Source organism: Rana temporaria, chromosome 1 (genome assembly GCF_905171775.1).
Source record: "Rana temporaria chromosome 1, aRanTem1.1, whole genome shotgun sequence".
Taxonomy (NCBI): Eukaryota; Metazoa; Chordata; class Amphibia; order Anura; family Ranidae; genus Rana; species Rana temporaria.
Genome location: NC_053489.1, coordinates 211,142,759 through 211,158,250, shown reverse-complemented (window position 1 = coordinate 211,158,250; position 15,492 = coordinate 211,142,759). Strand labels below are relative to the sequence as shown.

The window sequence follows — 15,492 nt, the reverse complement described above, 5'->3', positions numbered from 1 at the left end:
ATATATTTTGTCTTTTTCAGTAAGCATAATAATGATTTGTGAGCTTATATAAAAACATATGTGGGAATTCTGTGAGCATTACTGATGTTCTACTGAATAAAGTTAATAAACCATTTCTTATCAATTTGGTCCAAATTATAGCAAAATAATACAGGAATGGGGACTGATTTTTTTTTATCAGGGTATCTACCCAATACCAAAAATAAGGTTCTGGCTAGAATTGGGCTTTCACGGACCAGCAGAATTTTTAGGAAAATGTTGTATATGTTTGAGGTCATGTTTATCAAATACTCACTACAGTGCCATGCATTATTATATATCAGGGGTGTAACTAGGGTTGTGAAAGACCTGGGGCACACTTATAAAGCAATGATGCAACTACAGTATCATAATAACTGCCTGTCTAGTTATTTTCTGTACCTGTATCCCATTGGGGAGATTTGTCTCTTTATTTCCTGTCCCTTGGTCACGAAAAGAAGTGAGAGGAAATCCCTCCAACGTGAAAAGATTTCTAGTAGTCATCAGGATCACTAAAATTAGTGTTCTGATGGGAAAATTTCCCCTCTATTTCTGTATTGTGACCATTCAAAATTTGGGATTTTCTTCCACTTTCGGTGATAATAGTCACTAGAGAAAATAGAGAGAATGTATCTTCATAACGAGGGAACAAACATCAGTAAAAACCTGACATGTGTTCTAATCCTTCACCGTTCTCAAATATTTTAGAACTAAGTAAACACTCTCTGTGTGTCTCCCATTCTGTGTCACAGCCAAGTACTTGCGGGCAATCTGCTATCGGTACACCGACGTCAGATTCTACCAGGCAAATTTCCCTGCCCCAGCTGCTGTAGCGCCGAAAGAATTCGCTCGCACTTCAACTGCTGGCTTTTTCAGTTGGTAGACTCTGCCCCCTTCCATGAGTTTGTGGAATGTGGGGTACCTCAGTGGCAGGTTCCCAAATTTCTCACAGAAGGCCATTCCGGCTCTCTACCGGCATGTGGAAGACAATGTCCATGCCTCGCTGGACAGAGCGGTCAGCGGTAAGGTGCATATTACCGCTGACTCATGGTCCAGCAGGCATGGACAGGGACGTTACCTATCTTTTACGGTGCATTGGGTGACTCTGTTGGCAGCTGGGAAGGGTGCAGGACAAGGTACAGTAGTGTTGGAGGTTGTTTTTCTGCCACCACGCCTCCAAAATGCTACTACTGGTGATTGTGACACACCTCTCTCCTCCACCCCCTCCTCTTCTTCTTCCTCCATGGCCTCTTCCTGTGCTGATTTGTCCTCGGAACCAGCTGTGCTCTGTAGGCTTTCAAGGGGCTACGCAGGTATGCAGGCAAAAAGATGCCATGCGGTGCTTGAGCTGGTGTGCTTGGGGGACAGGAGCCACACTGGGGCAGAGGTTCTGAAAGCTCTGCAGGGGCAGGCTCAGAGGTGGTTGATGCCACGGCAGCTTAAGCCAGGAATGGTGGTTTGCGACAATGGCACCAACCTCCTCTTTTCCCTCCGACAGGGACAACTGACCCATGTGCCCTGTTTAGCTCACGTCCTCAACTTGGTGTAACAGTGGTTCTTGGGCAGGTACCGGGGCTTACAGGATGTCCTGAAGCAGGCCAGGAAACTCTGTGTGCATTTCTGGCGGTCATATAATGCCAGTGCTCGGCTGGCTGACCCCCAAAAGGAATACAACCTGCCTAAGAACCGCCTAATCTGTGACATGCCCACCAGGTGGAATTGTACGTTGGCCATGCTGCAGCAGCTGCACACGCAGCAGAGGGCCATCAATGAGTATCTGTGCCAATATGGCACCAGGACAGCATCAGGGGAGCTTTGTTTTTTTCTCCACGCCAGTGGGCCATGATTAGGGATGCATGCACTGTCCTGTCACCATTTGAGGAGGCCACAAGGATGGTGAGCAGTGACAGTGCATGCATCAGTAACACTGTCCATCTTATTCACCTGTGGAATTATGGACAGGGCACTTGAGGCAGAACAGAGGGAGGAAGAGGAGGACTTCCTTACCTCTCAAGGCCCCCTTTATCCAGACAGTGTTCCTGCTTGCCCGCCTATCACACAGGAAGAGGAGGAGGTTTGTGTCAGCATGGAGATGGAGCCTAGCACTCAGCATCAGCAGCAGTCTTTAAGGGATCAATTACAGTCCCAAGAAACCCACAGACTTGTACGTGGCTAGGAGGAGGTGGCTGCGCATCAGTGACCCAGAGGACTCCGAATGCCTCAGCAAACCTACGCTGCATGGCCTCCCTGATCCTGTAAAGCCTGCGGAAGGATCCTCGTATTCGTGGTATCAAGGAGAGCGATCATTACTGGCTGGCAACCCTCCTTGATCCACGTTACAAGGGTAAGGTTGCAAACCTTATCTTGCCGTCGCAGAGGGAGCAGAGGATGAAACATCTTTAGGAGACCTTGCAGAAAGGTCCGTACAACGCATTCCCAGAGACTGGGAGGTTACAAAATCCTGGTCCTGGACAACGTGTTGCTGAGTCAAAGAAGGAGCGGTGGAGAAGGTGGTCATCTGACCGATGCGTTTTACTTTTTAGTCCACAGCCCCAAGGTATGATCAGTTCCAGCAACCATCGCCAGCGTTTGTTTTACATGGTGCAGGAATACCTAGGGGCAAGATCACACTTGGACACCTTTCCCACCGAAAATCCTCTGGGTTAGTGGGTCTTGAGGATGGATCACTGGCCAGAGCTTGCACGGTATGCAATTGAGCTACTGGCCTGTCTTGCATCCAGCGCTCTTTCAGGACGCACATTCAGTGCTGCTGGAGGCTTTGTAACCGATCACAGGGTGCGCCTGTCCACTGACTCAGACGATCGACTGACCTTCATAAAAATGAATCAGTCATGGATCACCAGCAGCTACCCAGCACCTGATGCTGATGTAATCGAATATATATTTTTTTGAAATGTCAGATCCCTTCAAGACTGCCTATGCTGATGCTGAGTGACTATCCTGTTATGCTGAGTGACTATCCTCTTCCTCCTCAATGATCATGCTGATAGCTTGTAAGAACATTTTTGGTTCTGGGCACCGCCACCAGTGGCTAAGGCCCAATTTTTCTGCCCCTGTTTAACAGGGGCGTGTAATTACAATTTTTTCTGCAATACTTTGCAGCAGGGCTCATTCCTGCCCTCCAACTAGAGTATCTGTGAGGGGTTGCAGTGTTGTAGCACCAGCACCAGTGCCTAAGGCCCAATTTTTATGCCCCTGTTTAACAGGGGCGTGTATTTAAAATTTTTGATGCAATACTTTGCAGCAGGGCTCATTCCTCCAACTAGAGTATCTGTGAGGGGTTGCTGTGTTGTGGCACCAGTGCCTAAGGCCCAATTTTTCTGCCCCTGTTCAACAGGGGCATGTAATTACAATTCTTGATCTAATATTTCACAGCAGGGCCTATTCCTGCGCCCACCAAGAGTAACTGTGAGGGCTTACAGTGTAGTGGCAACACCACCACCACCACCACCAAAGGCCCAATTTTTCTGCCCCTGTTCAACAATGGCATGAAATTACAATTCTTGATCTAATATTTCACAGCAGGGCCCATTCCTGCGCCCACCAAGAGTAACTGTGAGGGCTTACAGTGTTGTGGCAACACCACCAAAGGCCCAATTTTTCTGCCCCTGTTCAACAGTTGCATGTAATTACAATTCTTGAGATATTTCACAGCAGGGTCCGTTCCAGCGCCCACCAAGAGCAACTGTGAGGACTCACAGTGTTGTGGCACCAGCACCAACACCACCACCACCAAAGGCCCAATTTATCTACCACTGTTCAACAATGGCATGTAATTACAATTCTTGATATAATAGTTCACAGCAGGGCGTTCCAGCGCCCACCAAGACTAACTGTGAGGGCTTACAGTGTTGTGGCAACACCAACACCTAAGGCCCAAATTTCTGCAGAGTATAAACGGCAGGACCCTACATTCAAACATCCAAATTACAAACAACTCCTACTTGCAAACGGAAGAAGACAACAGGAAGTGAGAGGAAATCTACCCCTAGGAAGGTAAATTCTCTCCTGTAAGAGTTAATATGGGAAAAAGGTGTCTCCTCTCCACTGATGCTTTATCACCAATCCTTGTTTCACTAAAAAACACAAATTTTCAAAAAAAATATTGTCATTGGGACAGAAAGTGAGGCGAAAGCTTCAGAAAAGGTGCACAGGCAGCAAAACAAATGTTACAGAGGTGATAACCCTCCCCTATGTTTTCCAAAAAGCTTAAAAATGTATTTAAAAAAAAAACACTTTAAAAATGTACCAGTACAAACCTACAGTCCCTGTCTTGTTTGCACCGCCTGTATCCTGATGTTCAGAGTATATAGAGCCTGGGGGCCCCACGCTTTTCCTTTTTTTTATTTGGGTGCGGAGTTCCGCTTAGTGGGCCTGATTCCCAAAAAAGCTGCCTAACTTAACTTTCAGCAGTTAAGTTACACTGACTTAAAATTTCTACCTAAGTGCCTGATCCACAAAGCACTTACCTAGAAATTTCAGGCCGTGTAACTTAAGTGCCGCCGTCGCAAGGCGGTCCTCCTCTCCGGGGGGCGTTTAAAATTTAAATGAGGCGCGCTCCCGCGCCGGCCGTACTGCGCATGCGTGTGATGTAATTTTCCCGACGTGCAGCGCGCGAACGTAATTGACGCCGGGCTTTGTGGATTGCGACGGGACACTAAAGTTGCGACGGGTGAAAAAAAATATACGCGCCGGGAAAACAAATAATTATAAAAAAAAATGACAGCGTCGCTCGGCATGCATTCCTGAGAGGGAGAACTCCATGCCAATTTTCAAAGAAAAAACCGGCATGGGTCCCCCCCCCCAGGAGCATACCAGGCCCTTAGGTCTGGTATGGGTTGTAAGGAGACCCCCCCCCATGCCGAAAATTCGACGTAGGGGGTCCCCCTACAATCCATACCAGACCCGTATCCAAAGCACGCTACCCGGCCGGCCAGGAAAGGGAGTGGGGACGAGCGAGCGCCCCCCCCCTCCTGAGCCGTGCCAGGCCGCATGCCCTCAACATGGGGGGGTTGGGTGCTCTGGGGCAGGGGGGCGCACTGCGGAGGCCCCCCCTGTCTTCTTTATTAGCTCTAATACCAGGGGGGGCTTCTTCTTCCGCTCTCCGGGGGTCCTCTCCGCTCTCCGGGGGGGGTTTCTTCTTCCGCTCTCCGGGGGGGCTTCTCCGCTCTCCGGGGGTCTTCTTCTATCTCCGCCGCTCTCCGCTGTTGACTCGGTGAACCCCGGTTCTTCTGCAGCTGTCCGGTGCCTTCTTCTTCAGCGCTGGCTGCCTGCTATCTTCGTGTGTTAGCTCAATTACTAACAGGCAGCCATCGCGGTCTTCTGTGACGTCAGGTTCTTCTCTTCTGTTCTTCTCCCCTCTTCCGATGTTGACTCGTCGCCTCTTGACACTGCAATGATGGAAGCGCGCCTTGCATCCCATTTATATAGGCATCACCGTCCCATCATGCTCCGGTAGGTACCCACGTGGTGGGTGCACGTGGGTAGGCACCCACCACGTGGGTACCTGCCGGAGCATGATGGGACGGTGATGCCTATATAAATGGGATGCAAGGCGCGCTTCCATCATTGCAGTGACAAGATGCGACGAGTCAACATCGGAAGAGGGGAGAAGAACAGAAGAGAAGAACCTGACGTCACAGAAGACCGCGATGGCTGCCTGCTAGTAATTGAGCTAACACACGAAGATAGCAGGCAGCCAGCGCTGAAGAAGAAGGCACCGGACAGCTGCAGAAGAACCGGGGTTCGCCGAGTCAACAGCGGAGAGCGGCGGAGATAGAAGAAGACCCCCGGAGAGCGGAGAAGCCCCCCCCCCGGAGAGCGGAGAGGACCCCCGGAGAGCGGAAGAAGAAGCCCCCCCTGGTATTAGAGCTAATAAAGAAGACAGGGGGGGCCTCCGGAGCAGAATAATAAATTATTTTAAAAACCCTTGTGTTGTGTGTTTAATAACTTTTACTTTTTGCCTACAGGTGAATGGGTAGGGGTACGATGTACCCCATATCCATTCACTTAGGGTGGGGGGCCGGTATCTGGGGGCCCCCTTATTAAAGGGGACTCCCAGATTCCGATAAGCCCCCGCCCGCAGACCCCGACAACCAACGGCAAGGGTTGTCGGGAAGAGGTCCTGTCCTCATCAACATGGGGACAGGGTGCTCTGGGGTGGGAGGGCCCGCAGTGCGCCCCCCTGCCCCAGAGCACCCAACCCCCCATGTTGAGGGCATGCGGCCTGGCACGGCTCAGGAGGGGGGGGGGCACTCGCTTGTCCCCACTCCCTTCCTGACCGGCCGGGTAGCGTGCTTTGGATACGGGTCTGGTATGGATTGTAGGGGGACCCCCTACGTCGAATTTTCGGCGTAGGGGGGTCTCCTTACAACCCATACCAGACCTAAGGGCCTGGTATGCTCCTGGGGGGGGAACCCATGCCGGTTTTGAATTTAAAAATTGCCGTGGAGTTCTCCCTCGGGAATGCATACCAAATGCCGTCGCTTGAATGGGCCTTTACAAGGTGTGACTAACTTTCCATATTGTAAAACCAGCCCTAGTTTTGCGCAGGCAAAATCGGAACTTACGCAGAAATCACAGTGCTGAAAAGCGTTGTGGATCTGCTTAAGTCCTCATTTGCATACTCAAAGCGGCATTTCAATGAGAAATGCCCCCAGCGGCGGATGCGGTACTGCATCCTAAGATCTGACCGTGTAAGTGTCTTACACATGTCAGATTTTCTGCCTAACTTTGGAAAAAGCCTTTTGAGGATCGTTTCCAAAGTTAGCACAGAGATAAGCAGGCTGAACAGCAGTTCCGCCTGCGTATCTCTTTTGGGAATCAGGCCCAGTATCCATACAAGACCCAAAGTGGCTGGTAATGACCTGGGGAGGGGGGGGAGGGGGGGGGAACCCATGCCATTTTTCTCAATGATTTTCATCCATATTGCAGGGACCAGACATTACATTAAAACCGCAAGCAGTTTTAAATGACTTTTTTCCTATAAAAATGTCATTTTGTGCAGGGACAGTTCTAAACACAGGAACAACGTGCCACTTCACAGGCATACTATAGACACCCAGCAGGTACGATATTTAAAGGAATAGTTCTCTTTTTTTATTCATTTTAAGCATCATTAAAATCACTGCTCCCGAAAAAACGGCCCAGACCCTTTTTAGGACAATGACTTGCATATTAGCCTTTAAAATTAGCACTTTTGATTTAGAACGTTCGAGTTCCATAGACTTTAATGGGGTTTTAAAGTTCGCGTGAACTTTCGGTCCGTTCACAGGTTCTGGTGTGAACCGAACCGGGGGGGGGGGGGGGGTTCGGCTCATCCCTACTAAAGAGTGTGTGGTTTATCTAGGTTATATAAAGACATGCAGTTGTGGTGGTTGTTTGGCCTGAACAGACGCTTGAATCTTTGTGTACAGTGCTTATATTGGTTTACAAATAGGTTTTATTTATTTATTTTGGGGTGGGTGAGAGTGGGCACATAATGACTGACCCACACCCCACTAAAGCTATGGTGATTTCTTTATGTGTTTGCTGGTATAGTTTTGCATTAAGACCCTCAAAAGTATGTTTTTTGTGGGCATGGTTTCCAAATTGTGTCTTTGTCCATTCTGACCACGTGTTTGTGTGCCTCAGCAGACTTTTATCTTGTTCTAATTACTTTTAATTTTCACATGTTAGATTTACAACTGTTAATGTAAATCTAGTTTATGTAATGGTTTAGATGAAAATTAGGGATGAGCCGAACACCCCCCAGTTAGGTCCGTAGCAGAACATGCGAACAGGAAAAACAATTGGGCAAACACGCGAACACCATTAAAGTCTATGTGGCACAAATGTGAAAAATCAAAAGTGCTAATTTTAGAATCTGGGACTTGCCCCGGGGGACATGTATCAATGCAAAAAAAAGTTCAACAAAGTGAAACAATAAAAATGAATTATGAATTTAAATATTGTGCCTGGGGGGGGTCTCCTTAGTCTGCCTGTAAAGTAGTGCATGTTTCCCATGTTTATGACAGTACCACAGCAAAATGAAATTTCTGAAGGAAAAAATGTCATTTAGAATGTATTTATTTGTCGGGTCTCAGCAATATAGATACAATATAGATACAAATCATTGATAAAAACGACGTGGGTTCCCCCTGTCCATAACAGACCCTTAGGGTCTGGTATGAATATTAAGAGGAACTCTGTGGCAAAAATGAAAAAAAATGGCGTGGGGGTCCCCCCCCCAAAATCCATACAAGGCCTGTCAGGTCTGTTATGGATATTAAGGGGAACCCCGTGCCTAACTAAAAAAAATGGCATGGGGCCCCCCAAAATCCATACCAGACCCTTATCTGAGCACGCAACCTGGCAGGCCGTAGTGGAAGTGGGGGGTACCGTACCAGGCCACATGCTCTCAACATGGGGAGGGTGCTTTGGGGTCCCCCCCCAAAACACGTTGTCCCCATGTTAATGGGAACGAGGACCTCATTCCCAAAATCTTTGCCCAGTGGTTGTGGGGGTCTGCGGGTAGGGGGCTTATTGGAATCTGGAAGTCCCCTTTAACAAGGGGGCCCCCAGATCATGGTCCCCCCATGTGGATGGGTATCGGTTACATTGTACCCCTACTCATTCACCAAAAAAAGTGTAAAAAAAGTAAAAATTACAGGAGACAGTTTTTGACAATTCCTTTATTAAAAATAAAAAGTGTCCCGCGATATAAATCAATCTTCAATCACAGCGCCAACAGACCGGAAAAAAACAGAATAACTCGATGGGCGTCACGCAGATTGCAGCCTTTTCGCGATAACAGCTCTTATATAACCAAGGGCGGGGGTCACCCATTTACGTCACTGGGTAGCCCCGCCCTTGACTATATAACAGCTGTCATGGCGAAAAGGCTGCAGTCGCCAGGACGCCTCCCATCGAGGCAGAGTTTTTCAGTTTTTCAGTTTTATCTATTATCTCTCGGGTCCGTCGGGCGGCGTGATTGAACTTGAACTTTTTTTTATATAAAGGAATTGTCCAAAACTGTCTGCTGTTTTTTGGTGAATAAGTAGGGGTACAATGTACCCGATACCTATTCGCATGAGGGGGCGGGATCTCTGGGCTTGCAGATTCAGATAAGCCCCCCGCTCTCAGACCCCCACAACCAGCGGGCAAGGGTTGTGGGAATGAGGACCACAAAACACCCTCCCCATGTTGAGGGCATGTGACCTGGTATGGTTCAGGAGGGGGGTGCTCTCATCCCTGCCAGGTTGCATGCTCAGATAAGAGTCTGGTATGGATTTTGGGGGATACTCACACACCACGCCCCCTAATGTTCTAAATTCGGGGGGAACGGGCGAACACCCGATGTTTGAGTCGAACTTGCATTCGACTTGAACATCGGGCTCATCCCTAATGAAAATAAAGCTTCATGCTAATTCCAAACATAAGTGTGTGTTTATTTTTATTTTTTTAATGCTGTCTTTTTTTTCTGACTATCTTAGTTTAGGGGAAAGGGAGAAGAGCACTTTAACATCATAATCTTGGGCACCAAATGGACCTTATTCCAATGCTGACCTAGTGTCTTATAACTGCTAGTCCAGACTACGCCAAAAAATTGGTCTGGACATTTTAGACTGGGCAGCCCATTTATTTTACCCCCCCCCATAGCAGTGTCCTCTGCGCTCCTCCCTCCACAGTAGTGCTCTGCCCCCACCCCAATGCAGTGTCCTCCACCCCCTCCATTCACCCCACCCAGTGTAGTGTCCAAATGCCCAGTGTGTACTACAGCCAGTCTGGGTCGGACTGCTGGAGATCCCAGCTGCTTCTGACTATTCCACCTAGGTCTTTGGTCTGAGTAAACTTTATGCTAAGTCATGTGATCCGACTGCATAATCTGGACTCTGCATTTATTATTGTGGAAGTTCAGAAGGCTACAATGTTTGGGAGATTACAACAGGAATATATGGTGAAATGCTGTTCAGATTTCAGTCACATAATGGACTACAGCGTAAATGTATTCAGCAGTAGATATATAGTAGGTGGAGGCTGCTGATGGCAAATGAACCTGAGATACTTTGCATAGAAAGGTGTGGTTTATATACAGAATATAACTGAGAATGAGAAGGATTCAACCAAAGTCTTTTCTGTCAAGTGATTCCTCATCATCATGATCATGTTCTGGATTGTCTTTACTTTCATCACTTATTTTTCCTGTAATTCATATTTTTTTTCATATGTTTATTAAGATTATTGAATATAAATATACTATGATTTTTCTTTCTGCTATCATCATTTTCTAATTTCTGTTGCAGATTCTGTGGCTCAGTTTACGGTCATCCAGGAAGCCACAATAACCGCATCTCTTGGTAGTAATGTCATTGTGTCCTGTGGTCGTAGTGATGGCTCTGTAGTTGGTAGTAACTGGCCACGCTGGATATATCAGGCACCTGGGAGTGTTCCTAAAGCTATAACAGGTACTGATGGAGCCAGTAATCATAATATAAAACCTCCAGGAACCTCTGAACGTTTTACTGGATCCATCCAAGGAGGCTCGGGTGTTTTGTCTATCAGTAATGTACAGCCTGCAGATGACGGGAATTATTACTGTGTTCTATGGACTGGTAGTGCAAACACAGTGCTACAAATTCACACACAGTGAGACATTAATATCAACTTCCTCTTTTGTTCCTCGTATACGTACCTGGTTTGTGAGCCTGACGTGTAGAAGAGGACCTCTCGTACCACACCGGCTTGTGGGTTACTGACAGCAGCCACAGAAGCATGGTGGCGTAGGAGTGCCTGAGATCGATCCTGTAGTCTGTATGGCTGGTTGTCCGTGGACGAATGTGCAGCAGGCAGGCAGGTTGTCCGTGGATAGATGTACAGCAGGCAGGCTGGTGGTGGTTAGGCAGACCAGGGCCGTGGCAGGCTGGGACTGCAGCTGGAGCAGGATCCAGATGCGGGTTGCAGAGCAGAGCTGTGACAGGCTGGATGATCAGGTGCAGGGTCAGGCAAGCCAGGACTGTAATGTTCAGGCAGATAAACAGAGCAGAAGGCAGAAAAGGAGTCCATAATAGTGTTGAGCAGAATATGCCATATTCGATTTCGCGATATATCTCGAATATATATTCGAATATTCGAGATATATTCGCTAAATTCGAATATTCGTGATATTTTATCGAAATTAATTGAATGCGATTTTTCGCTATTGCGAATGCGAAAATAATTGCGATTTTTTTAATAACTGCGGTAGGAGCGCTCTGATTGGCTTAGAATATTCGTGATATTTTATCGAAATATCGCAACATGCGAATGCGATATTTATTGCGGAATTTCGAGATATGCTGGAGGAGCGCTCTGATTGGCTTAGAATATTCGTGATATTTTATCGAAATATCGCAACATGCGAATGCGATATTTATTGCGGAATTTCGAGATATGCTGGAGGAGCGCTCTGATTGGCTCAGAATATTCGTGATATTTTATCGAAATATCGCAACATGCGAATGCGATATTTATTGCGGAATTTCGAGATATGCTGGAGGAGCGCTCTGATTGGCTTAGAATATTCGTGATATTTTATCGAAATATCGCAACATGCGAATGCGATATTTATTGCGGAATTTCGAGATATGCTGGAGGAGCGCTCTGATTGGCTCAGAATATTCGTGATATTTTATCGAAATATCGCAACATGCGAATGCGATATTTATTGCGGAATTTCGAGATATGCTGGAGGAGCGCTCTGATTGGCTCAGAATATTCGTGATATTTTATCGAAATATCGCAACATGCGAATGCGATATTTATTGCGCAATTTCGAGATATGCTGGAGGAGCGCTCTGATTGGCTCAGAATATTCCTGATATTTTATCGAAATATCGCAACATGCGAATGCGAAATTGATTGCAGATATTTCGAAAACTGCTGTAGCAGCACTCTGAAATCGAATATGTATGATATTTTAACCAAAATACATATTGCGATTGCGATTTTTCGATCGCGCATGCGCAATTGCGCGAACAACACGCGACCATTTCCTGGAGCCTTGCCAGTTTCCAACTTATGATCGCAGCGCAATCACACAGCAACATGGTTGGAAGCAATTTCACTAAGTCTGAGGAAAAGTTGCTGATTTGTGTAAGTATTTTGACCACTGTTATTTCATCATCTTCAACTGCATTTAAGTCTAGTTTAAAAGTTAGTATATATGATCAGATATTAGTATTTCACAAAAAATGTGTCTCCTGCTTTTACAAAACTACAAGTCCCAGCATGCCTGGACAGCTGCAGACACCCTGGTTGGCAAATGTGTATTTAGGCACTTTTCCTTGTTATTTAGCATAATGAATTTAACATTTTATTGGACATAGGACGTATGCGAACGTCCTGACTTCAGTGTCCTCAAGGCCCAAGGACGTTCGAATACATATTGCCCTTTAGATGTTGCAGAACTACAACTTCCAGCATGCCTGGGAATGCTGGCACTTCTAGTATTGTAAGTTCTGCAGGCCCCCATTTTTCAGGCCTTTATGCACGGGTCTCTAAACTGTGGCACCCTAGATGCAGCAAAAGTAAAATTCTTAGCATGCACTGACAGACCGTGGCTGATGGGAGTAGTAGTTTTGCAACAGCTGGAGTTGGACTGGTCTTGAAACCCAGAGTTAGGTAACAAACCCGTAGTGTTTTGCAACCATTCTGCCTCCAGCTGGTTATTTTCTGTTGAAAAGCCTGTGGCGTGCAAAACACAACCCAAAAACTCCACCCGGTGCAAGGAAAAATTTGCACACACCTAAAGAGTGACATCACAAAAAACTGCGACGGTTGCATACGTCAGTGGTCCTCCGAAAAGGTCCCGTCTCTGACCCCCCGGGGCGTTAGGCTCCTGACAGGGAAAAGAGTTACTGTGGTCCATACAGCCGAAGCCATATGGACCCATCTCGGTCCAAGCAGCGCAATCAACACGCGAACAACACGCGACCATTTCCTGGACCCTTGCCAGTTTCCAACTTTATGATCGCAACGCAATCGCAGAGCAAGATGGTTGGAAGTAATTTCACTGTATCTGAGGAAAAGTTGCTGATTTGTGTAAGTATTTTGACCACTGTTATTTCATTATCTTCAACTGCATTTTAGTCTAGTTTAAAAGTTAGTATATATTCATAATTATGCAAATGATAATGGCTGCTATATTTATGTAAAAAAGGTGGCGACGGAAATGGCAGTATATAAAATCTGTCATGTTACCCCTGTCATTGATTAATAAGGCGAGAATGCTTCCAATTGTTGAATAGCATACATTTATGTCATATATCCATAAGGCTGTCAACAAAAGTATTACAATATACTTTGTTCTTCATCTTGCAGAAGTTCCTGGAAACAGGATACGATGAGCTGCGGAGGCAGCAAGAAAAACAGGGAGTTATAAGCTCCCTGATTGAGGAACTAGGCGAAGAACACACTCGCATGGCGATCCTCAAAAAGTGGTCCGACCTGAAGAGGCGCCAGATGAACCGGGTCAGGCGTATCCGGAATAAATATCATCCTGGTAAGTTATTGGTCACAGTTATGTTTTTTTTTCCCTAAAGTGTATTTTGTGCGTGTACTCGAGAGAGGAGCCGGACTGCAGGAGTTGGGAGTAGGCAGGCCTCCCCCAGAGGTAATCTGCCACCTTTCTCCATGCCCCGGGTGGCAATGGCGGGTGTGAGGGGGTCCTCCCACACAGACCGTCCTACCTGCTCCGCTTCGAAGCCCCACGGGGCAGAGGGACTCCCTATAAGGGAGTGAGAGGATTTGCCCGCTCAACCAGCCCCGTTAGTCCTTCGCCTCTCTTTTTAGAGACCGCATGGTCAGAGTGCGTGCATGTTAACCCAATTGCGAGTGCGTGTGTAAGTGTGGTGGTTTTTGTGGGAGGGAGGTGGGCATACTAAGCGCAGGCTTACCTCGCATAGCACACCCACCGGGGGCCGAGCTGAGACCACCAAACTCAATTCACATGTAGCCGAGAGCGGGATCCGAACCCCTAGCTGCAGAGGTGAATGGCTTGTCAGCGCAGTGGCAATCGCGTTGAGCCAGCCCGGGTCCCTTGGGGACAGTTATGTAAGGTCATATGTAATTAATGTAAGGTCAGATGTTGTTAACCAAGACGCCATGTTGTTGTAACATATATCACCACCAGCCAAGGTATTCATAGTACTGTTGGAAAAAAACATGGGACAGCAGACAGGAACACAGAAGTTATGTGGGAACATACTTTTCCCATTGCTTTGCATGGGACTTTAAACAAAAAGCCCGACCCTCACCAATGGGGTTAGTTAAGGGATAAATTAACGATCCTATACTTTAAGTGGACGTATAGATAACATGTGACCAAGTGTTATCGAAATATCTACAGCTGTTATGAAATAACATGTATTTCCCATAGAGTTGAATGGGACTTTAAAGAAAAACCCTGACCAAGGCAAATGGGGGTGGGTATGGGTTAAACCACCAATCCTATATTTGTGGCTGACATATAAGTAACCTGTGTGCCAAGTTTCATGTAAATATCTTTAGCCGTTTGGACGTGATGGTGGAACATACATACATACATGCACACACACGTTGAGTTTTATATATATAGATTCCCACTAAATTCCTGTGTTAGGCGTGGGGTTGTTATAGTAATCCTGTGTACTCCATCAAGTACTTTTTTTTAACATGAGATCGTCTGAACAAAACAAAGGAGACAAAAACAGCTCATTTTACCATGGTGGCAGCCCAGCTCACGCTCAGTCCCCTGTAGTGCCCACAAGACCCTTTAATATAACATTGTCCCATTGGTTAACTGTCTATATAAATTAATTTGTATTCATATACAATACAGTAGAGTACACAGAATTTGCATACGTCATTAGAAAACATTTTTATAATATATGAACATTGTGTTATTATAGGAGCTCCGCTACCAACTGTGCGCCCCAAGCGCACAAGGCGACAGGCCGCAGAGGAGGAGCAGGAGGAGGATGTGGAAGAGGAGGAGAGGGATGAGGAGGAGCAGCCAGGGCCATCCACATCACCACCCCCAGTTCCTGTGGAGGAGCAAGAGGAGGAGCTGCACCCCCCCCCGAAACTTCTGGTGGAGTAGTGGGTGACGAGGAAGAGGAGCAGGATGAGACGGTTAATTATACCGTCAATCAGGAGGGTAAATATGTGCACATATATTAATAAAATTTCAACAATAAAATGTAGCTCTAAAAATGGACAGCATTTAAAGCAGGGCTGTGGAGTCGGTAGACTCCCCGACTCCCCGACTCCCCGACTCCGACTCCTCTGTATTAATATGCGAATGTATTTTATAGATTCCTTGAGGGAAAGAAACGCAAACTACCACAGGACTACTGGCTGGGAAGCCAACAGTCTACTGTATTGCACAGTTTAAGCAAAAGACAAACACAATGAAAACAATCAAGTGACTGGATAGTAGCAGCAGGCTTAAACATC

General features: G+C 46.8%; 2 gene segments (V, D, J or C); both read left to right on the top strand.

Moving 5' to 3' along the window:
- LOC120936501 overlaps positions 1 to 15,492 on the top strand; it is a 339,157-nt gene that overhangs the window by 73,866 nt on the left and 249,799 nt on the right.
- Positions 10,137 to 10,695, top strand: LOC120936516. The segment is given in 2 exon segments: positions 10,137 to 10,223; positions 10,323 to 10,695. Coding segments are annotated over 2 exon segments (393 nt in total).